The sequence below is a fragment of the Anarhichas minor genome, unplaced genomic scaffold, assembly GCF_050575085.1.
Source record: "Anarhichas minor isolate MPS153535 unplaced genomic scaffold, ASM5057508v1 ptg000012l, whole genome shotgun sequence".
Classification (NCBI taxonomy): Eukaryota; Metazoa; Chordata; class Actinopteri; order Perciformes; family Anarhichadidae; genus Anarhichas; species Anarhichas minor.
In genome coordinates, this window is record NW_027466458.1 from 5,192,370 (window position 1) to 5,216,052 (window position 23,683).

General features: G+C 41.5%; 1 protein-coding gene across 1 annotated transcript; it reads left to right on the forward strand.

Moving 5' to 3' along the window:
* Positions 1 to 788: 788 nt before the first annotated feature.
* Positions 789 to 4,817, forward strand: caly (calcyon neuron-specific vesicular protein). The gene is made up of 4 exons (XM_076090819.1): positions 789 to 917; positions 1,565 to 1,681; positions 2,455 to 2,568; positions 4,572 to 4,817. The coding sequence occupies exons 1-4, from the start codon at positions 789 to 791 to the stop codon at positions 4,815 to 4,817; spliced, it is 606 nt and encodes a 201-aa protein (XP_075946934.1).
* The last annotated feature ends 18,866 nt before the right edge of the window (positions 4,818 to 23,683 follow it).

Genomic DNA, 23,683 nt, shown 5'->3' on the forward strand with positions numbered 1-23,683 from the left:
CACAAGTTTGTTTTGCATTGGCTCTCAGCAATTGCAACCAGCAAAGACTCCAGGAAGTCACTGCTGTCGGACAGAAAATAATCCTGCACAAGCTACCGTAACACAGAATTGTTACCTTTTTACCATTATGTATTGATAGTGTTTGATTTAACCAGCTCACAAGTCAAAGAGTCAACAGCAAATGCTAACATCAGCATGCCAACATACTTACAACGACAATGCAAACATGCTGGTGTTTAGCAGGTGTAATGTTTACCATGTTCACCATGTTAGCTTAGTGTGTTAGTAGCCTATGCTAGTATTTGCTAATTAACACAAAACTCAAAGTACAACTGAGGCTGATGGGGAATGCCATGAGGTTTGCAGACAATATAAATATTGAACAAATGAAAATATTGACTTGATGATCACCAAAGTTATGCTATTCATCCTGAGGTTGACATGAATCTTTGTACGAGATGTCACGTTAATACATAGATGAACCAACAGGCCGACCTTGCATGTCAGTCTTATTTCTTGCGGTATCAGACATACTTTTTTTATTCTCTTCTACTTCTTCTGTGGTTTGTATTACTCTTGTCCTTCTTATATACAGCCTATGGTCCTGTTTTTCCTCATCACACTACCATCTTCTCCATCTTTTTTCGTGCCCTGGCACTGTCCTCGATTTGAGCTGCAAGCAGCGCTGTCATATTTGGTTACAAGGCACACAGTTTGAGTCAGTCTGACCTGAGCTGTCTGTCCCGCTCTCCAGATCAGTCCAGGCATTTTCGGGCACCTAAGCAGCCATGGTGAAGCTAGGCAGCAATCTGTCTGACAAACTGGAGAAGCAGCCGTCTGCGGATGACGGCTTTGACAACATCCCCCTCATCACACCCCTGGAGGTCAACCAGCTCCAGCAGCCGTTCGCAGACAAGGTAAGTGCGGCCTATTAGGTCAGTGTTTGTGAGTCTGCTGATGTGCCTCCCTACTTATGTTTGTTTTTCTCTAAAATACGGTGATTCTTAGTTCCTCGCAGACCACAACAAACCACGCTTTAGTGCATTACGGAAATAGCTAACAGATTACGAGTCGCTGCAGAACACGTCTGGACAAACACCATTAAAATTCACGTGGGCATACTTATCTTCCAAGCAAAAGCCCCAACAGTGAGACTGCTGTATTCACCTTCCCTTACCTCCCGTCCCAGGTTAAAACCTTGGCCTCAGCCCACGCAATGCGGGCACCTTTTGAATGCATAATGCAAGAGGAAAGCTCTCACAATCATATTTTTGTTGTAGCACAGGATGTTCTACAGGCTGATTAGATGTTGCTGAAACATTAACATAAAAAAACACCTTTGTAGCTCCCAAATGTGTTTTTAAGGCATTGATTAAAACTGTCCGCCTTTGCAAATGATGCTCGTGTATTATGGGAAATTGTATTTTCAATGGGTCACAACCTGTGCTGAACACTGGGGACAAAATCATCCATCAACCATAATGTAAAACAAATCACAGATAATTAGCAGGTCTCAGTTTTTCTCCACAAGAGTCCCAATAACAGTGCATTGTTTCTGCTCCAGGTCATTGTGAAGACGTCGACACAATATCAGCTGCAGCAGAAGAAGAACAAGCTGTACCTGCCCAATATCAAGAAGCTGAATATCAACTTCTACAGTGATGTTTCAGACAAAGCCAAGGTACAACAACAACCTGAAGTATTGTTCCAAATCAAAAGACCAAAACCAACAATGGATGGATCCCACTTACAAGTATTAACTGTGTATCCAAAGCCTGATGTACCAAACTGTGGGCGCCATTAGGAGCCATCAATAAAAATGTCTCCCTTTAGGATTCAGATTTTTTTCTCAAAGCAGAACACAGGAGAAATAATTTACAGCGCATATTCTGTATCAGTGAAATTTTAGCTAGACAATAAAATAAGCCAAACAATTGCACTGGCTGATGTTTGCCATATTACCATGATCACACACACTGTAGTTTATTTTCAGTCAATCCCACATGCAGTGCCGCGCTTCCATTAATGCTCACCTGATCTCCCAATGTGTATTAATCTGCTACTTAAAATAGTCCCCAACAAATGCTCTTCATTTGTCTGTTTGAGTAGCGTTTGCTACGATGCCCAACCATTTTACAAAAATATTGAGCCATTTTTAAAAAATGTAATTGGATATTTGTTACTACTTTTTACCTGTCTTCAGTAGTAATCAATCCCATTGATAAACACTGTGTGCCACGGACAGAGTTGGAAAGCCAGCAAGTATCAAGAGACGACTAAGGGATTGTTGGTTTTGGTCTTTTCACAGAATTTGTTGGCAAAAACAAAAATAAATTGCCAGCCTTATTCTTTTTAAGTATTGAAGGCACTTGTTGCTGAAGTGGTGTACATGTGTGTGTGTTCATGTGTGTGTGTGTGTGTGTGTGTGTGTGTTCATGTGTGTGTGTTGCTCAGATCACAGGCCTGATCCTCATCACGTTGGCCTTCCTGACCAGCTTGCTCCTCCTGCTCATGTACAAAGCCATGTGGTACGACCAGCTTACCTGCCCAGAGGGTTTCATCCTTAAGGTAGGCAGCATGAACACACACACACACACACACACACATAGATGAGCTCACATACGCAGTCATTAAACCGCTGCTTAGCAGATGGCATTTTTCATTTTCACTATCCTTTCAGAAAATTGAATGTGCATAAACTGTGTGTCTGCAGACCACACACAGATGTATGAACGTGGATTTAGGAAGAGAAAGAAAATCTTCCTGCAGTACAGCAGAGAACAGCAGAACCAACTCATGTAATAGTCTCGTCCTTCGATATCACAGACTTCTTATTTCATTATCCAGGCCGCAGTAGTCTGTGCGTCACCCACTCAAAGGGCACTTACACAGTCTACTACGCAGCTGGTGCTTTGTTTCTCGGCACACCCTCACATCAGTTACTTCGGGAGGATTCTCTGAAAACTGGAGCTGGAAACTCAAACTCATTATCTCCCAACGACACCTTGGAGGCATCGTGTAGCGAGCCACCACTGCCACGCATGTTAGTTAAAGAGCCTGTCTCACATAAGAAATGAGAGAGAGAGAGAAGGAGGGAGCTACAGAGTCCGCTTTCTAGTCAGGCAGAGATTGGGACGCCCGCCTGTGAATCGGAGGGGTCTTTAATTAGGGCTGAGCGTGACTAAACTGTGATTAAAGGCTTAACAGTGAGGGGGAAAGCAAGGAAGGGAAGGGAAGGGGGGAGGGGGGGACCTTCCGGCAAGGCTTTTGAAGTTTTTGCCAGTTACAGTTGCTTTCAGCATTTTTTTCCTGCTAATGCGTTGTTGGAGACATAAAAAGAGGAGTGAGGATGGAGGGAGGGGAAATCACTGCTGCGCTTTTCAGAGGTTCGACTCCTCACTGAGAGGGAAGGTCAGGTAGTGGATCCTCGGAAGAGAAACGCTTGTGAGGTCAACACAACTCAGTGGGCTCTTTCCATAACATTAACAGGATGGACGCCCAGTTTGTTTGATTTAATTCACCCACATTGTCTCGAACACACTCACCCTCCTCAAAAACAAGTTAATTTGAGTTTAAAGATGTTGCACATCGTGTTTTTTCCTTTAGTGAAGGCTCGTCCTAAATTGACCTTGCAACGATGGTGTATTATTACTGTAAACTTTAACTACATTGGGATTGTCAACACCGCTAGCACCATCTGAAAGAACTTGGATTTAGTTTCACCTCTGTAGAGCTTCTTCAGCTGAGATGTAATTTTAGGAACTTTCCCCCAAAGGACGCAAAGACAAACATAACCTGTGACAATCTGTATCGTACAACATGGGATCATTTCCAGTTACTTTGACCTGAATACAGTCTAACATGATGTTAGACAGAGACCTCTATGAATAAACAATCTCTGAGAACTTATTCGGTAACACTTTACAAGGAACAAGGTAATGATTCCGTGCGAACAACTCAGTACGGTGCACCACTTTACTTGAGGAGACACAAAAATAGAAACTAATAGAGTGCTGCAGATATGAGTCCTAAAAGCTGGAAATGAGTTAGCAATGTTGTACTTCTGGTTCCTTTGTCTCAGAGTCAATGGATGTTTTTTTTGCCTGAAATAAGGTCTGTGGTTAACACAAGCTTACATATTAGTTCATTAACATTTGTTTCCCAAATAATACAGAGTGGCTAATTAATCATTAGCCACTCTCTATAATTTGATTAGGAGCTCCTCAAAACTGTCCGTTAACTAATTGTTTACTACCAGTTAGTTCCTCATTTATTCCCTGGTAACTACTCAAAACTGTTGTGTTCCCTTTTGTAAAATGTTCCCACTTATTCATCATTAACATATTGATGATTTCCATTTTCTTCAACAAGGACTCAAAAAATGAATGCACGCTTTCAGTCTCCTGAAACGTCTTCATGTACTTATAAAAGATGTCCTAGACTAGTGTGTTAATCATTATTACTGTAATGAAAATAACCAATAAGTGATGAACTTCAGGAACAAACATACTGTTGACCTGCTGTCATGGACTCATGTTGTTCAAGACGTGTTTATCTTTCTGCTGTAACAGCAGAAGCATTGCACCCCGGCTGCTCTGGAGATGTACTACACAGAGCAGCAGCAGCAGCAGGAGGCGGGCGTCCGCGGCGGGGCCAACTCCGGGCTGTACGCCGCCCTCAGCCACCTCAACCAGGTCAAGAGGACTGGGCCCGAGCTGCCATCGACATGGTTACCAGTCATCAGTGCTCTGAAGGAAGCCGAGGTGGCCAAACGAGGCAGCGAGCAGATGAAAAGAGCGCTTGAGGGAGAGGAGTGACGGGTCTGACACAAATGCAGGTGTGTGAAAGGGAGGAAGTGATGATGATGATGGGGAGGCAGAGTAGATACATTTTTGATTGTATTTGTTCAGGAATTAATTTTCCTTTCCCCTCGTACGGTCCGTCGAATCACTCGTTTATACTGCTGCTCCGAAACCATAAAGGTGTCTGTTTAACTACTGAAAATTAAAATCAGCTCCGTAAACCTCATGTTTACTCAACTTCAATCCACTTATATTCCGTTAATTTTTATATTACAGTCTAATACCCAACTTTGTGTGTGTGTGTGTGTGTGTGTGTGTGTGTGTGTGTGTGTGTGTGTGTGTGTGTGTGTGTGTGTGTGGTGAGATGTTGTGGTTAGAGGCAGGAATGTTATTAAAGTGTTGGAGAATGTGCCTGACTTTTACAGTGTTACTGGGGCGTGAGTAATCGCCACCATCTGCATTCAGTGTGTGTATGTACACTGTAAATGCTCACATGCACATGAGCGCATATGTATTGCATGCATGTTTGCAGTTTGTGTGTGTGTGTGTGTGTGTGTGTGTGTGTGTGTGTGTGTGTGTGTGTGTGTGATTTGTGTACTTGTCTGCGAGAGTTGGAGGTGTGAGAAGAGAAGCAAAGCGAGAGCTCAGACTGAGAAGTGAAGATAACAAGTTTTTAATGAGATCACTGCGAGTTTCTCCTCATCACTCCGCCTCGTTATCTCGCTGTCTATTCATTTAGTTTCAGAGGGGAATGTATGAAATCGTCAGCAAATGTGCGCACACTTTAAACATTAAGACAAGGAACTATAATTGACCATTTCAATTTTTTGTCGAAAAATTAGATTTCTCATGTGATTATCTGGAGACGGTAAATTGCAGTTCTCTTAGTTAAAGAGTGTTTTAAAGAGACTCGCACAGTGGCTTTGGAAAGCATCAGACTATTACAAATCTACTAAAAAACAACAACCTCTTTGTCATTATGGGTTATTGTATGTAGAATTAATTGCCAAAAAATTGCCAATTTTCACTATTTTAACTTAAATCTATAACGCAATAAAGTTTGCAACATGTAAATGGACCTGAAAATGTTCTGAAGCCACTATACATCTCTTCATTATGTTACATGGTGATGTGAGCAGCGTACTGTAATTATGAATAAAACTGGAGAGCTTTTAATGTATTACTACAAAAACATATCTAAATTTCAATAATGCTGTATTTAATTATGTGTGGAAGATGATTTTAAAAACTTGCAAATTATTAGTTTTGTTACTAGATTTTGTTTTTGATGTACGTTGCTGTAAATGAACATGTACAGTTCAACCGCAGGGTTGACTCATATATGAATGTATGAAGTAGCTGCTCTAATCATGCAGTAGATGTAATCAGTGCTCATGATGTACTACCTAAAAGCTTCTATTGTCTTCACATGTTTCTATTTATTGCATTAACAAAATGTACCTGTGTATTATTTGGTGTCTTTTCAACGGTAAAGTTGTGTTTGTAAATCTTGCTTTAAGGATGAAGAGTTCTTTTCCAATCCACTTTTAAAAGGGGAAAAATGATGTGACGCAAATATTGTTTTTCTTCATCCGTCATCAGAAATAACTCACAATTCTTAATTACCTGCCATCACTTATTTTACCTTTTCCCCTTTGTCACTTTTTTTAAATGGTGACTTTATTATTTTGGATCCAAACTCTTCATGTGAGTATGTGAGATCGCAGCACAGCTTGTCCTTTGGAGTTTAAGTGCCAAACATTTACATCAGACCCATCTGCTCCGATGTCACTGACTGAACAGGAATAAATGACTGAAGTGTTGAGTTCTCTCATTCACAACCGGCCCTGTTGATTTACATGTATTGCCTCTAATGAACCTTAATTAATAAGACTGATGAAATATTAGCGGTTGTATTTAACAGAAAACATTCATTATGTGTTTTCAGCCAACAGCAACTAACTGAGCTTTTTATCTAGAGCGGAGTCAGTGGTGGAAGGACGTTAAGGACACACTGTATGCTTGTATGTATAATCACAATATGTAAAATTACTTTAGATGGTCAAAAATATCAAAGTACAATTACTTAAGTATGACCTCCAGTGCAGTTTTGAGCTACTTTAATTGAGTTATTCTATTTTATGCCACTTTCTAGTTTCAGAAGTAACTTAATGCTGTACTTTTTAAAGTATAACCAATGCTACACTTTGTAAGTAGTCCATTACAGGTAATTGACCTGAGTTCATATTATATTATTATTATTATTGGATTATTATCATTAAAGCTTTTCCTTTTAACTAGTATTTTAATGTTGCAGCCGGACCACACAAACTACAGATCATTTGAACTATCTTGCAGTATTAGACATTATATTTTATGATGATGAGTTTACTGTACTGAGTGAATTAACTAGTAACCAATAGTTGTCAAATAAATGTAGTGGAGTAAAATGCGCAATCTTCCCCTCCAAAATGTAGCGGTGAAATATAAAGTAGCTAAATTAGAAATACTTAAGTACAAGTACCTGTTAATTGTAACATGTCATACTGAGAAGTAACCCTTTATTACTTCATGAATATCTTTCCATCATTTACACTTTTTGTGCCGCCTCAAGTAAAATAAACCATCATCGTAAAAAACTAACAAGTGGCTTCTGCATTGTTTCTGGTAATTCAAATTGAAATTCATTAGTCAGTTCATGATTTGTCCGTCAGTCGCTCTCTACTAACGTTTGTGCACCGTTTTGTTGACTGTTACCTGCATGACGATAACAGGAGTGGTTCTGGGATACATTTTACTTTTGAGACTTGCAGTAAAGCACATTTTTATTAAATATAAACCTTGCTTACTTAATTTCGATGAAATTATTAATGCAGGTCTCACCTCTGTGTAACATTCCAACTCTTTTTTTAACAACATTTGCTCCTAAATAACCAGCAGAATAAAAATGTACACTCTGTTGCTCAAAGATGATCAGTATGCATAGAATTCAAAATATGATTCCTTCCTCTCCATACTTTGGTTTAGCAATTCAAAGCCAAGCCACATCCTCTCTCTCTCTCTCTCTCTCTCTCTCTCTCTCTCTCTCTCTCTCTCTCTCTCTCTCTCTCTCTCTCTCTCTCTCTCTCTCTCTCTCTCTCTCTCTCTCTCTCTCTCTCTCTCTCTCTCTCTCTCTCTCTCTCTCTCTGCTGGGTTCACTGCTGTGAGCCTGTCTGCATCTCATTTACACTCACATATTTTCACACCATCGCTCAAACCCAGGGATGTGTGGCTTGAATTTTGTATGTGTGTGTGCATGTGTGAAAATCAAATCATGTGTGTGTCTTCTAAAGTTTTTGTGCAAGTGCCTTTGTGTTGCACGTGTGTGTGTGTGTGTGTGTGTGTGTGTGTGTGTGTGTGTGTGTGTGTGTGTGTGTGTGTGTGTGTGTGTGTGAGAGAGAGAGAGAGTGAGTGTGAGCCCATGCTTAGCTTGTTAATTAAATCTACATTACGCCCTGCTTAGCCTGTAGGCTCTTTTTTTCTCCCCACTGTTACTGGGTGACATACTTTAGACGCTGTTGGCCCAGGGCATGGAACTGAATAAAGTGTTAAAAAATATTTATTAGGGCATTTACAGATCCCATGCTTGGTCAAAGCATACCATGTTGTGCCAAAAAATAGGCTTAGATTCAGGGCCGGGGGAAAATCACGTAAAATCAGACGAGTAGTCACGTAAAGGCCGCAGAGGCCCATTTTCCTGCTTTATAGCATCAACAGATCTGAACAGTAAAATAGCAGGTTGGCTTTTTAATTTGTCCTGACCGTTCGGAGTCCCCCCTTCCCCCCAGAAGACTGCGAGGGAGGGTCGAGCCAAGAGTCATTTAGCCGCTAATAACATCCCACTAGAATCAAAGTCCTCTGAGCCCCGATGTCACTCAAATGTTGGAGAGGAAGAACAAAGCTTCGTGGTGATTTAAATACTGACTTCCTGCCTTTCTGTGTATTGAAGCTGATGTAAGAGGCGTTATGATGCAGCTTCCTCTTAAAGTGTGTCATTCTTTCAACACAATGGAATATACAATAAAAAGATGGGTATAGGTCGAGAGCAGAAGAAGGAGATGAAAGCAAACAGGAAGGTGGGATAGAGAGAAAGGGTCATATTTATCAAATTATTACAATTTGGGACTAAAGTGAAAGTAAAAATCCTTCACTTTTACTCACTACCTTCTTTTGGAAAATATGCTTATTCGCCTTCCAGCGGAGAGTTAGATAACAAGCATCTTGCCACTCTCTTGTCCGTATGTTAATTATGAACCTGTAGCCGGTTGTTTGTGAAATTACTTTATTTTATTGTAATACCAAAAGTTTTAAGTTTGTCAAGATACATCATAGATGGATGCAGTATTTACACTGAGGTGAGAGGACATGTTGTCAGACATGTTGGAGTGACTGTACATAATAATAAAATAAACTATATGTGAGCTGAAGCAATATATAAATTGTGGTCGTTTTATCATTTGCATTCGATTTGAACATTTGACAGGATACACAGTCCTTTTCTTCTTTTCTTTATAAAGAATAATAATATATTCATTTGGTTTGCAAAATGTGTATTTCTGCATCGAGTGGAGTTTAACTTCAGTGAACTTTGACCGGCAAAGTCGAAGCCTTAACCAAAAGCAGTGTGTGTGTGGTTGACCCCACTTCGCACTGCCCGCATTCAGAACAAGTATTGCCTCATTCGTCTGCATTCGCGCATGTCAGTCCGTGCCTTACACCTTATTAAGAATCCCACTGCTTATCTTGGCAAAACTCGTGCTCCATAGCATTCAATTGCTAGAATTGGCCAGGCGTCCATGCTCACAAAGGTACCTGTAACCCAATTTGCTCAGGTCCTATGCCCTGACCAATGGGCTATCCCTAAACACACAAAGTGAATGCCTAATTTCAATTAATAGTCTCTGCCTCAACCGGCTATACAGGGCGCATGTTGCCATGAAATGCAGTGGGGTTCAAAATGACGTGTGCCCTGCATGTGGTAAATCATGTGATCACTTAAGAGTTGCTCTTAAATGTTACTCCATACACTTACTTTTGATTAAGTATATCAAAAAATCTTATTCTTTACACTCTCACACAAAAAAAAATCAAAAACCCCAAGTTGGCTCTTTAGTGCATTTTTAAGTGTACTAAAATGTAATTAAGTTTGATAAATAGGAAGAGAGAAAGCAAAGAAGAGAAAAGGAGACAGCAGAGAGATGGAAGGAAAAGCAGAAGAAAAGATGAACAAGAGAGAAAGAGCAGATGAGAGGCGGCCAGGCCTGGGAAGAGAAGGCGGGGGGTGAGGGTTTGGGTAGAAGAAGAGGAGGCGGGGGAGGCCAAGAGGCCTGGAGGTGGTGGAGGAGGAGGAGGAGGAGGAGGAGGAGGAGGAGGGTGAATCCAGGCTGACCCCTGTGTCTGTGTGTGTTGTTGTGTGTCTCAGTGGGTTTCCTCTGCCCTGGCGCCAGCTGGAAATGCCTCCACTAAGCAGAGGCAGTACACACATCATCCTCCATTCACCCCCATTCAGTCCCCTTTGATGAGAGTAACACTATACATGCCCAGCGCGCCTCACAGATCCTATCAAGCTGCTGTTTAAAGGGCAGGAGCGAGAGCCGGGGCAGCTGATCATAACTTATCGTGTGTTCGGACGCACTGTCATCCAGTTTCGTTTCCCTGCGGAACAAATAAAAGGGAGGACAATTGAGGAGGTTTTGTAATTGGAGTGATGTTGTTGTTACAGTGGTGGAGGTTTCATGAGGTACACTGCCACCTAGAGGTCATCTCCCACGGTTGCCGAGAGGAATGTGGTCTTTCTCTGCTTATTTTCAACCACAGTTTGATGAGCAGAATTTAAGTGGATTATGTTTTCTAAGAGGCCATTAAAGTCAGTAAAAAGCTGATGTGGATACATCTTAATACCCGTCTTGTTTCACTTTACAAGGGAATTATACCCTGTTGACTATACCTTGAGTACCTGCTGTCGGATTAGTCACAGTTGCTCTTTAAAGTTGATCCTCGTGATGGTCTTTTTAAAATGACTCAATGGCCATGAAATTAGTCATTAGTTTGTTATCCTGCCGTGATGCTGCCCTCATGCTACAAAAACCTCGCCAGTAAACAATTATCCGACCGACACGGCGAGGTAAAGGCCCAAATCTGCAGCCCAGACATGCCGTGAGGAAGAAAAACAAACGGCTTTGCTTAGCTTAGCTTTGGTTTGCTTTGTTCTGGCCATTACGGAGCCGAAATATTGTCATTACTCATAGACCAAATCATTTTACGACATCCTGCAATTAAACTTTAAGCTAATAGATTGAGACAAATGGATGAGACAAATGGAGTTTGAACGCTGGAAGTTGGTTTCTATTAGGGATGGTAACGCAGGGAGAAGTGAACTGTTGCATGCTCTACACACACACACACACACACACACACACACACACACACACACACACACACACACTGTTTTCTTTCCCCCTTTCGCGCTCTCTCTCTCTCTACACATGCACACACACACAAACAGAGAACAGACTGGTTTGATTTAGGTTTGCGGTCCCCTCCCGGTGCAGCCTCAGACAGGCAGAGAGGACCAGAGCGCAGTGAACTCCGGTTCAGCCTGAGCCCGGCTGTCTCTGCTAAGCTTCAAGTTGAAACCCTCCAAATTGGGTTTAATCTGTGTTTTGCTTTGCCAATTATCGACCCGCAGAGCCGCATGGCAAATAGGGATGAATGAGCTTTAGATGGGCTTGGTTGAGAGGAAGGTCACGGTGTGATTAATGGTTATCTGTTGAATCCATGACTCGGTCAGCTAAGATGTAGCACGAGATGAGTTATCAGAAAATCTTCAGGGAAAAATGCAGAGCATGACGCAGCAGAGAAGCAGTTTAAATCTCTGAGTATAAAACACTGTTACTTAAACCAAAGTGGGTTTACCATACAGTACATTTGTTTATCAATCAACATGGTTCCTAAATGTATCCAGACAAGAGGTCTGGTTTCTGTGTCATGTAATACCAGCGCTGTGGTATCAGTAAAGTTTTATGAAGATGAAGATACTGTCTGTGAGCCTACTGTTCATTAAAATAACTGGTAATTACCCCCCGTTCATAGAGGAGCACTTAAGAAAAACAGAGGGACATCTTATTTCTACAACTTTGAACTGTTCATGTGCTGAACTTGTTGGAAAGGTTACGTGTTTTCCAAATTTCACTTAAAAGGAGCACTGATTTTACAGTTTACTCATCACGAGGAGCCTGTGAAATCTTGTCTCTTCTCTTTTCTGAAGCAAGCTCTTCAAAATCGGAATAAAAAAGTAATTGATTATGTTGTCAAGCGAGTCTCAGTTTGGTCTTAAGACTTTGGTCTTTAAATCTTTTTTTAAAATCAGAAATCCCAAGTGTGGCACTCCCCACACTCCCAAAGTGTGGGGTTTGAAAGAGAGCTTTGATTTCGACCAAAATTTTAAAAACATGTCTCTTGTGAGTCCCTCGAATTAGTGGAAGTGCCATACTAAACAACTGAACTGTCTCTTTAAATCAACCACTGAAGACACACCTGTTTTTTGTAACTGTATTATTGTGGATATAACTCATGAGAGCTGGAACCAATAATTGTTTTCATTGGTGATTAATGTGTAGATAATTTCGGTTTAGAACATTTCAGATCATGACAAATACATCATAGTAAGTTTCCTGTTCCCAAGGTGATGTCTGGTTTTATATACTGTATATATTTAAGAGCTTTGCTTGTGATCCGTATTGATACGTTTTGCTATGTGTGATGTATAATCTGTGTTAAAACATCAACATTGGAGTGATGGAGCACGTCTATCTCTCTATTTGGGGTATCTCTATGTGGCTGTCTCTTTCTTCATTTCAGAACGTCCTCACCAACCTGTCTTTCTCTCCCTCTTAGCGTCTTCGTCTCTCTCTCTCTGTTAGTGTCATTGTAGGCACCCAAAGCATATTTGGGATTCCATCATTTAACTAAAGGAACACAAAGATCATATTGGATTACGAATTACTTCACCGTAAACAGAACACTGAGTGTTTATTCTCCTCGTTTTCTTTTTTCTTTCTCTCTCTCTTCCGTAAAGTAGAAGCTGTGTTTGAATTCACTTCCTGTTTGCTATGTAATGCTCTTTATTTACTTTCTGCCATTTGAGTGTCCAAATTGTGTGAAATATATGCACCATAAACATCCCTAAATTAAAGCCACAATGGAATGAAAAAGCAGTATTCACAGCTACACCACTTGTAATGTCCCTAAAGTCGCATACTGCAATTCTTTGACTGAATGTAAAAATTGCAGCCTGTCAGTGCTGGTGCAAAATTATGTTTCATAAGTCTGAAATCTCAATTTACTGCCCATAGAGTAATCGATTGACTGTTTATTGTTACGGGAAAAGCAAGTGAGTGAATAAGGGCGTGATTTCAGTTTCCATTTCCAGAACTGCAATAGCAGTAATACATTTGTGTGTCCCCCCCCCCCCAATATTAATTCAAGCATTGAGCCATTGAGCTATTTGTCTACTCTAAATGGACCTCACAAACTGTCAGTGTTAGCCAACCATGCGGGAGAAAAACTGAATTAGGACTCATTATCATAATCTTCCAAGTTAATCAAATCCAATTGCCCTTGCTTTTTCTTCGTGACCATCTGAAAAAGTCTGCCAAGTCCAGACCAGTAAACAGGGGTGTGGATAGAAAGTTCTGGGACTCCTGACAACAGCTCACAACCCCCAACCAGTTTCTAATCTTTGACATTTTCCAGGGACCCCGTCCTGCATCTGGGCGTCACAGCCAGAGAACCACGACGACGTGCTCCAAAACCAAATGTCCATTAAATTTTCTCTGACATTTTTGTAAGTCACCGATAATGTTATAACTGCTCAGCAGCATCTCTACATTGCAGTAAAACAAAATAAATCAGGAGACGTCAAGGGGAGAAAAAGTATTGTTTCCGTTACAACACCTCCCTGATCTCTCAGGATTATTCACTCATTATCCTTCCTAGTTGTCATCTCACACCCAGCCACACTCACCTGTCCTCAGGTCACCCATCCCACCTGATCTGCTCCTCCCCCATGCCTCACAGCTGCTTCCCCTTTCACTGATAGCCTCAGTAGTATTTATACCGGTCCACCTTTAGTGGTCAGTTGCTAAAGCTAAAGTGTTTGTTAGTTATCTAAGCTCGATCCTGATCCTGTTTACCGAATCCTGTTTGACCTCCCGGATTCTGATTCCTGTCTTGTCGCAGGTAGGAAAGTACATTGCTATCTCCAGATAAAACGGCAATCCCAGCACAGTAGCACTAGCCTTATCACAGTAGGGCAGGACTAGGGTTTTGGCTCCATTATGAATCCCACTAAGCTTCTCGGCAAGACCCGCCCTGCGTATTAAGCGGAGACAATTGGTTAAGGTTAGGCATAGACCTCAAGTAGTTGGGGTCAGAACAGCCCATCGGTCAGGGCATATGACCTGAACAAATCAGGCTACCAGTGCCTTGGAAAGCATGGACACCTGGCCAATCGCAGCAGCTTGAATGCTGCACAGGGCAGGTCTTGCCAAGAAGAGATTCATAATAACGTGTCAGAGGCATTCTTCAAACACCATCAGCTGCACGCCTGCTCTACAGTGACGTTATTATGTAAGACCTCAGTTAACAGGCAGCAAAGACACAGACTTTTTCAGGATTAACACTGATTGCCACTGCTGACATATTCACCAAAATCCCTCAGTGGGGGGTGACTCACTCGAACACGGAGCCAACTGTCGGCAAACCCCACTGAGATTCATTTAAAACTGACACGGAGCGGCTCAGCAGCCGCAATCCCTCTCACTGCACAACTTCGGTTTTCTGTTATTAGGGAACTATAATTTCACCACCGGATCTTCTTGCACATGGTATATTATTAAAGTTATTCTTTTTTTATTAAGGGAATAAAAATGTCAGTATCAATTTGAGGTGGTATTCCAGGTCTGCGGGTTTGGTTACACGGTGTAGCATGGAAGCCAAGTCAAGAAACTCTCGTAAATAGGTTGATGATATTTCTGAGAGTATATCTTGAGCAACGTTCTTAGTAACACACTAGGATGGTTAATATAACAATTCGCACTTAACTTCACGATAAAAAAGAAAAAACATGTGGTCATTGCCTCACAGTGACCTAATTCTTGTCAGCCCTTACTTTATGACAGCTGTCATAACTGCAGAGAAAACAAAGAAATATGTTCAGGAAAACACAATGAATTTGACAATTATGATGAACAACTGTCAACAGATAATGACAGTCGCTATTAAAAACCAAAGCGACCCTCTTGCTACAAGCCTTTCCTGAGAAGGATGAGGGAAGCCAAGAATAAATTGCCTGTCTGTAGTCATTTGAATGCAACATTTAGCTGTGATTTATGTGAAGGCAGAAAAGCATTATGAGAAAACATTTTCCAAGAGCAACAGCTTGCAGCAATTTACATTATATGGGGGGAAAACCGCTGAAACAAATATTTGACTCGCCTCCATAATGAAATGGATGTATTTATACACCCTGAATTGAGTCAAAGGCTCTGTAACGAACGCATGGCTTCACCAAAGGTCCTCTTTGCGCTCTTGTAGTAAACATTTTACTGATGCTACAAGGGCCTCGAATGAAAGTTATTAGAGCCATAAATTCTCCCAGCAGGCCAAGAGATGCCAAGATAATGCTCATGAAGAGCGAGAAGATACACTAGAGGGAAACCAATGCTATGTTTGTATTAGTGACGGAAAGAGATTCTGAGTTTTACTAATTCAATTTTAATTAGATTTAAGCTGAAATAGATTTACCTTTGCTCTTCTAATTAGTGTGCGGTGTTTAATTAATCTCCCATATTCTTTTGCAGCATATTTCTCCTGAGTGGCCTCAATACTAGAACACATTATACACACGTTTTTTGTGTATAATGTAAATTAAAGTTCGATAAACCACATTTCAAATTCAATATTCCAATGCCAATGCAATTGTTAACTCCGGTAAACTGTCAACCTTTGCAACAAACAGCATTACATTCACGTTTTGTTCAGTCTTGTGTTTTGCGCTTGTCAGGTGGTACTTGGCTGAAAAAAGTTTGAAAATCACTGTTATATGAGATATCCACAAATTTGTCTCACAGAAAGAGAATGAAATTAGGCTTGTTGGTGTATGTTCTTCGATACAGCCACCAGATGGCCAAGAAGCCAGAGCTTCCGCGAGTGAAAGTCACTCAAACTTGACTACTATGGCCCCATGTTCAGCCCAAGCTTTATAGCAGATCCGTAATTAACTAAAACCTGCCGTTTTTAGCAAAAATAACATATGCTTTGGTGAGATCGTTTTGCAAGAACATAGATTTATGCCAATGTGGCAATAAAATGTGAAGTTTGACTGCTTTGTCGCCTTCGTTAACATGTATGTTTCAAATCATGATTCTTTAAGGTGCTTTACAAAGCTAGGATTTTCTAATTTCCCGCGATACCAAACATGTTATAGTAGACAGAACAGAAAAACCCTCACCAAGCAGAAGATGGACAAAGTTAGCGACTAGCTGGTGAAAATAGCGTAGCATTTTAGCAGCTGAGACACATACAGTATTTCCTTCAGGATAAGGTGGAGAACAAAACAAAGCTAAAAGGAGTGTGAATATAGGACTTACATTCATCAGATTTAGAGCTAATTCCACTGCCTCCAAGTGGTCAAAAATAAGTAAACAGTAAATGAATTAATCAAACCTCCTTTTTTGTTTCTGGATAGCATTGTCTGAGGATGTTGGGAATGCATCACGTTCATGTGCTACTGCCCTGTTTGCCATCGAAAGTACAGTTAAACTTCCAGTGTGAGTCATCTTAAAACTGTGTCTCTAAGTGTTAATACGATAGGTTATAGATGGTTAGAACGTGTGTACAGCTATCTTGTCCCTGTTCAGCACATCATGTAGCATTGAATGAAACCACACACACACAAGCTCACACATTTGCAAGGAAGCATGCAGAACCTCCGCACTCTTCATGCACAGGCGAGAAGACATGAACACAACACTCTAATTAATATGTCACAGAGAAAATATTTGAATGACTTACAAATGGGGGCGACTGCACACTGCCCTGTGCCATTTATTTACAGTGAGCCTGAGACTTACTGGCATGAGGCAGCACATACAGCAAATTCTTAGACATCTAAATTAGAGGGGGCCCGAAGTGTCGTGGCTTCAGATACATGTGTGTGTAACCCCTGTGGTCTCGAAGCCCCCTCCTTCAAATTTGCGTCTTCCCTAATCAGTGCCAAATGGAGATTTTTTATTTTTTTGGGCGATACAGCAAGAGAGAGGAAGGAAGTCATTGTATTCAATGAGAGCCTTCCATTTTTATTTTTTACAGACGCGTCACATTGAGCCCCCTTCCACACACATAAATGCAGCAACTCTTACAATTACCAACGCTTTCATGTGTCCCAGTCAGCGGTCGGTGGGGAAGGAGGGCCAATTGCTTATAATTAAGAGGTATTTGTTTGGGAGCTGCAGGGTGCTAAATTCTTCATACACATGCCACTTTTTTTTGTCATCTTAGCAACACTGTAGGACAAAATCTCCAGAGCAAATGCAGTATGAAGACATAAAGCTCAAGGGTCGACCAAAGATAGTGTCCTTCTCAGATACAAATGTGATCTATGAAATCTAAATGTGATTTAAGAATAAAACTCAAATTGTTATCAACATTTTTGCCCATTTCAGGAAAAACACGTTGTCAGAGGTGCTATTTAAAGTAAACATGTTGAATCGAAGGCTATTACTGCACTTTTAATCTCATTTGCACCTAATGCCACAGTAAAAGATTTCCACACTTCACCCAGCATATGCTAGTGATTATTAATTAGTGTTTTGCCTGCATTTTTAGGTAATAAGAACCAGTAAAATTGTGAGTCCTCATACCCAGGGCAAATGCTTACAATTAAAGTTTACAATGTGTTTGTTTTTCAATAGGCTTTTAACGTTCAGCTGATGCAACAACTTGGCAGACGGAGGCTCAGAGCAGCTAGAGTTCCTCCTGCGAGATAAACAGAACTGCAACGAGTCTGAATGAGGGAGATTAATGTTGAAGGACGAAGTCCCTGCGAAAGACCTCCTCAAGCCATCAAGGTGAGCAAGAGGAGGGAACAATTGTGACAGAAATGACAGTTTATTGATGAAAAATAAACCTGTATGTATTGTATGAACATTTTATCCTGTTAAGAGGTGTCCTGATGTGAACACTGAACCTTTTTCCGCTGCTGTCGCAACCTGGTCGACGGTACAAACGGGGGGGGGGGCACTTTTTCTCTGCCCATCTCCGGGGGCGACGCAGTCATTCAGGATTGACAGAGAAGAAGTCTAATTCTCCAAAGCGACACTCTGCTCGGCACTATTGTGTATTTGTGTGAGTGTGTGAGTGTGTGGGGGTATTACTACCATAGCACTGTCATTTGGCCCTGCTGACATGGCAGAAAACCGTCTGGGTCACAGAGTCAGCTGGCACCAGAGCTAATGGGCCTGGCCTGTGTGTGCTTGTGTGTGTGTGTGAGTGTGTGTGTGTGTGTGTGGAGACGCACTAATGGTTTTGTTGCATGCATGTCTATTCAAATTAATCGGTGTGTGTGCATGCGGATACACATTGATACACTTGTGTGTGTGTGTGAGAGAGAGTCCCTCCTCGGCCCCCCAGCTCTGCCCTCCGTCCACAATGAGCCGTGCTCTGAAACATGGAGCCGCGTGATGACAGGCCGATCGGCGGTGGACAATGCGCTGTAATTTGTGAGGGGCCTTGCCGCGAGAGGAATGATGGGTAATTAAGAGGAAGACACTGAGAGACACGACGGGGGCTCGGTGACAGGCGACAGGCCATTGGCTGTGTGTACCGACATCCAACAAACCCTTCTCTGGTTCTCCCATAACAGACTGCTCCCCAGCTCTGTTTCACTCACACACACACACACACACACACTACATACCACAAACTGATACTGTTTTGAGTATAGCAGTCACTCAGGAAAAATGAAAAAGGTCATTGTATTTTCAGGATAATTCCAGCTTATCACAATTAATGGTCTTATTTACAAAGCTTTGGCCATCAGTTACACACCACTTCACTGTGACATTGCTTTATTTGGAAAAACAAAAATCCAGTTTTCCATTGTTTTCTCTTTTAAGTAGTACTTTCTTTAAAACTTTTAGCGTCACCACTTCCATAAATCTCAGCAGTGAACTCTTTGAGTGCAATTTTATTATTAGTGAAAGGAAATTAAATAAGACTCAAGTTGCAATAAACTGGGAGTATACTTCAAAATGCCACTTTTTGTGTGGTGTTGACATAATGCTCAATAAGGAGCTACTCGCTTCTTGAAAAATACCCTCAGCGGTCAGTTTATTAGGTACACAGGATTAATGTGGTCCAACAATCCAGTTAATCTAACCTTTGTGAATGTTACAATGGTGAGTTTAGGTTGAAACAGTTTTAGGTCATCATAATCATTTTGGAGGATTTAGTTTGCGGTGTTTCTATTATGTTGTCCATAGCATTTGAGAGTAGCTGTGTCTCCCCAAAACTCCCATTGCAGGGGACTGTAAATATGAGTACATAACTGTAGTAGTATATAATATTGAACTGGGTCATAGTGTCTTTTTCTAATGACAAAAAGACAAAATTGAGAGTGAAAACCATTTTAAACTTAAGGTAATGTAAACTTGAAGTTGACTAAAATTAATGACTTTTCATCAAATAAAAATGACTAAAATGTGAATAAGACTAATAAGCACTTTCCTCTAAAGACAATAAGACTAAATCCCAAAATGAACACTCTGTCTCTCTTTGTCTCTGTCTCTCCCCCTGTGGGACGAACCAAACTGAGGTCTTTGTAGGGGCCTGTATGAAGGACAGAGGAGGCACTGATGTGTTACATCAAATGACAGGATGTCACGTGCTCCCTGTGCTGTTAGACTAACATGAAATACACTCCATCTTTTTACCAGACCTCCTATCTCCAGGCAAGACAGCGACACGTGTAGAAGCTCACTCGTTGTTGTCGGAACAATTACCGTCTGTTAGAAGGGAACAAGTGACACCTGCGGATGTGAAGGAATCCTGTGTGTGTGTACGTATTAATGCATGCTGATGTGTGAACACATAAAAGTGTCATGCTGTCGTCAGACATGAGCACAAAGAAAGGAAATATCAGGAAAGAGTAACCATGTCAAACAATTAGAAACAACAGCAAAAAGGTTTTCTTTGGATGACGATAAATAGTTGGCGTACAAAGGAGGACACCGAGTAAAAGTTAACTCTGATCTAGCCAAACAGCATCAAAACCATCATATGTGGCATCGCATCATCGACATAAATCTGCTCAGAGTTTATAATTCTTAGCTTTTTTTAACAGCGTCATGGGGATTTAAGTTGCAATTTTACTTTGAAAGCGAAATCCAAGATACAAATACAGTATTTATACCTTCTGTTTTCTTTTGTTTTTGTTTTTTTCATCTTAAAGCATCTCCATAGCATATCACAAAAAAAGCTGTGTTTGAAATCCAATACCTGCGAAAAGAGGCATTTTGCTTTCCAGAAAATCTCTCACATTTTCTCTTTCCTTAGCATTTCTTCTCTTCCGCTGCAAAACCTTTTCATCTTGTGGTGGTTTTCACCGCATTACTACAGGGACCATAAACCGCAGGACCAAATCCTCAAGGTACACGGTATATAGGCTGCATTCCCACAGACCTCAAAAACCCATATCAGCCCACGTCTGCACATCCCTCCCTCACATCTCCATCGCAACCTGTAAATCACCAAAGCTCACTGCCGGCCCCATTGAATAAATGTGCTGGAGTCGCTGACTAATTGATAGCGTTACAATCTGCGCTGGTTCATAGTGGCGCTGAATTGAAAACACCAGGGGAGGAAGACAGGGGGATGTTGGTAGTAAAGACGGGGAGGAGAGAGACAGAGAGCAGGGGGAGGGAGAGGAAGAGGTTTTGATGATAGAGAGAGAGAAGAGGGGGTTAATAGGATGATGATAAGAGCAAGGGAGGAAATGCTGCTGTGGAGGAAGTTCAAGGAGAAACAGAGTAAAAGAGAGGGAGAAGGAGATTACGAGCAGTAACTTGTTGTTTCTTTACAAAGAGTCCTTTAACCTAATCCAAATGTTTGTAATACCGTTTCAGGACAAGAGTTTTCTGGTCTGATCAGCTTGAAGGCTTTAATGGCACAAGAATGTTAAATGTTTTTGGGAAACTGTTGTTTTTCTTGGGGGGGCAATCCTGTTGTTTATCATTGCCATCCAATATGAAACACCTGAGCGTTTTCTGATCTGACGCCTGTATCGACCAGACTATATTGTTTGTCAATATTAATACTGATCCACTTTTGGGGTCGTCTATAGTTTCCTGAGGATTTAAGGTGCTGACCATGAACCACAATGTCCTCGATTAGAGTCCACTCAGACACCTTTGTTGTATGTCATTCCCCATCTCTGTCTCTCTCTCTGTAGACTCTCTAATAAACACACATTTAGAAAATAACATTGCTCTTTTTTTAGTGTGGATGGTGGGCAAAAACAAAATCAAAGTGTATAGGCGTCGTCTAAGATATAGACAGAGGGAGAGAAAGAGATAGAGAGACAGAGAAGAGGAGGAGTTGGTGTGTGTGTGTGTGTGGGGGGGGGTGTCTTTGATCTCAGTGCATGTCTGCCATGCTGTTTTCCTTCAAGGCTTCCTGGTAAGTTTCAGGAGACACCAGCGGGTCCACTCTAAGGGATCGGACGCTAATGGATCAGTTAAAGGGGCCTATACTTTATGGCCGGGCTAAGTGTTATCATCTGGGGTTAAAGACACTGACCATGGAGCAAACTCCTGCCAGATAGCCGCTCCTCTGGGGGATTACAGTAGGCCCTTTGCCAAAGTAAGGAGGCAATTGAGGGAAAGTGGTGCTCATTCTTTGTTTTGTTTTGGTTCATTTATCTCACTTAGATCTCTTTCTTCTATTGCTTTTTTTCCACTTTCTCTCTGTTTCTTTCCACTTTTCTCTTGTTCTCCCTGCAGACGCACATCAGGGAATACCTCTGTAAAGCTTCCTGAACGCTGTTTGAAACCATTTGTCAGTTGCGAGAGACAGAAAGCTGACGATGGATTCCAGAGGTTGGGGTGACCCCTTTCATACGGCAGTTTATCCGTGGGACCTGTCAGGGCCGCCTGCTTCAAATAGGACGCAGGGCCCGTCAGATAAGGATCACAGAGACAGAGACGTGCCTCCTAAAGTGATCATTCTGCGTCTGTGTTTTTGTTTAACGAGCGGGCCGAGGGCTGGATTGACAGCTCACAGCCACGCTCTAATTGAATGTGATAGATTCAGTCATTAAGTTAATTGGCAGCTGGTTTTGATCAGGACCTGTCACAGTCACTCAGAGATTTTATGGCATCATTTTTGTAGTCAATTGGGAAAGTGAATACCAGGTCTGTGCGTGAGCACCGGACCTTTCAGTTGGGGCTTTTCATCACGTCATGTTAACAGCACGTGTTGTCGCTACTGACGCAAAGGCTACATGTATCAGTGGGCCAGGTGTACCCGATTTACTGTTTTTGTTAACTTAATGTGTTAGTTTTGCAATGCTAGTACATATTAGTTAATAGCGCATGAGCTGAACTTACTTACCAGTGGCACCTGTAGACAAAGCCTGATATATCTTGCTCCTCTGTGCTGTGTTGTTGTCCAAAACTATGAAAAACAGGTCAATGACATCTTCCCTTGTTATGATGGTAACTTGTAGTTTATTTTGGGTCCACATATGCCGTCCTGCTGTTGGAAAAATTCACTAAAGCCCCAAATGTGTATTAATCCACAGCTGAACAGTCCCAAAAAACATAGGCCATAGGGTAAAAACTGTTAGCTCCGTCAGCACTTTCGCCGTAGTTTGCACTGTTAGCGCTGTTAGCACCATTAGCTGCGAGCCGCCGGCCCAGTCATCACCATGTTGAGAGCAGTTGAGAGGCAATCAAAATGCTCTTTAAATTTCAAAGGTTGGTTCAGCCCAAATTACAAGTTTCTAACTCATCTAATTTACACAGACTTCATTGTAATACAAGTTACAACTGGAACTGTTTTCTACGGACAAAAAATGGTATTTGTTGAAAGCAAATATAATGGCTTATTGTTATTAAGCAACAGGGACACTGGAAACAGATGTTGCTGTTCTTTTAAGAGTACATTTCAAAGCTGTGAGCACCACAAGAACAATTCCACTCCAATTATGAGTGTATTATCTGCACAGCTAGATATGTATATTAGAGGTATAATTCGGCTGTACCAACCCTTTAACTTTGAGATAAAACAGTTTATTCTTTTTCCAGGTATCTTTCTCCCACACTCATGTCGGTTAAAATACACTGAAAAAACAAAACAAACCACCCGTACAGTGACCACTGTTTCCTCATTTGACAAACCGTCAATCAGGAGAAGTTGCTGTCTCAACCTGAGAAAGTCAAAACTTCTCAGTCAAGTAGAAGAGGGGACCAGTCGTAAAATAGGCAATAACACGTGTTTCAAATTGGCCATTGGTTATAGATTGGTTTACAAGGCTGGCTGGTTATCAGCCCAGTGGCATTTCCCCGTGTTGATAAAGCACCAGGGAGTTGTGGGTCAATTAGTTTGCCACAGGAGAAATTCCTGCAGACAGCCAATTAAAGCTCTTGGCCTGTAGTCACGAAGCACACTCTTCCTGTTGACGGCTCATGCAGTTATTCTGAGCCTCCGGCAGCTCCTCACTCTCGCCAGTGTAAAATCTTTTTCTAAGTCCATTGGTATTAAGAGAGAGCTTTAGGAGATCT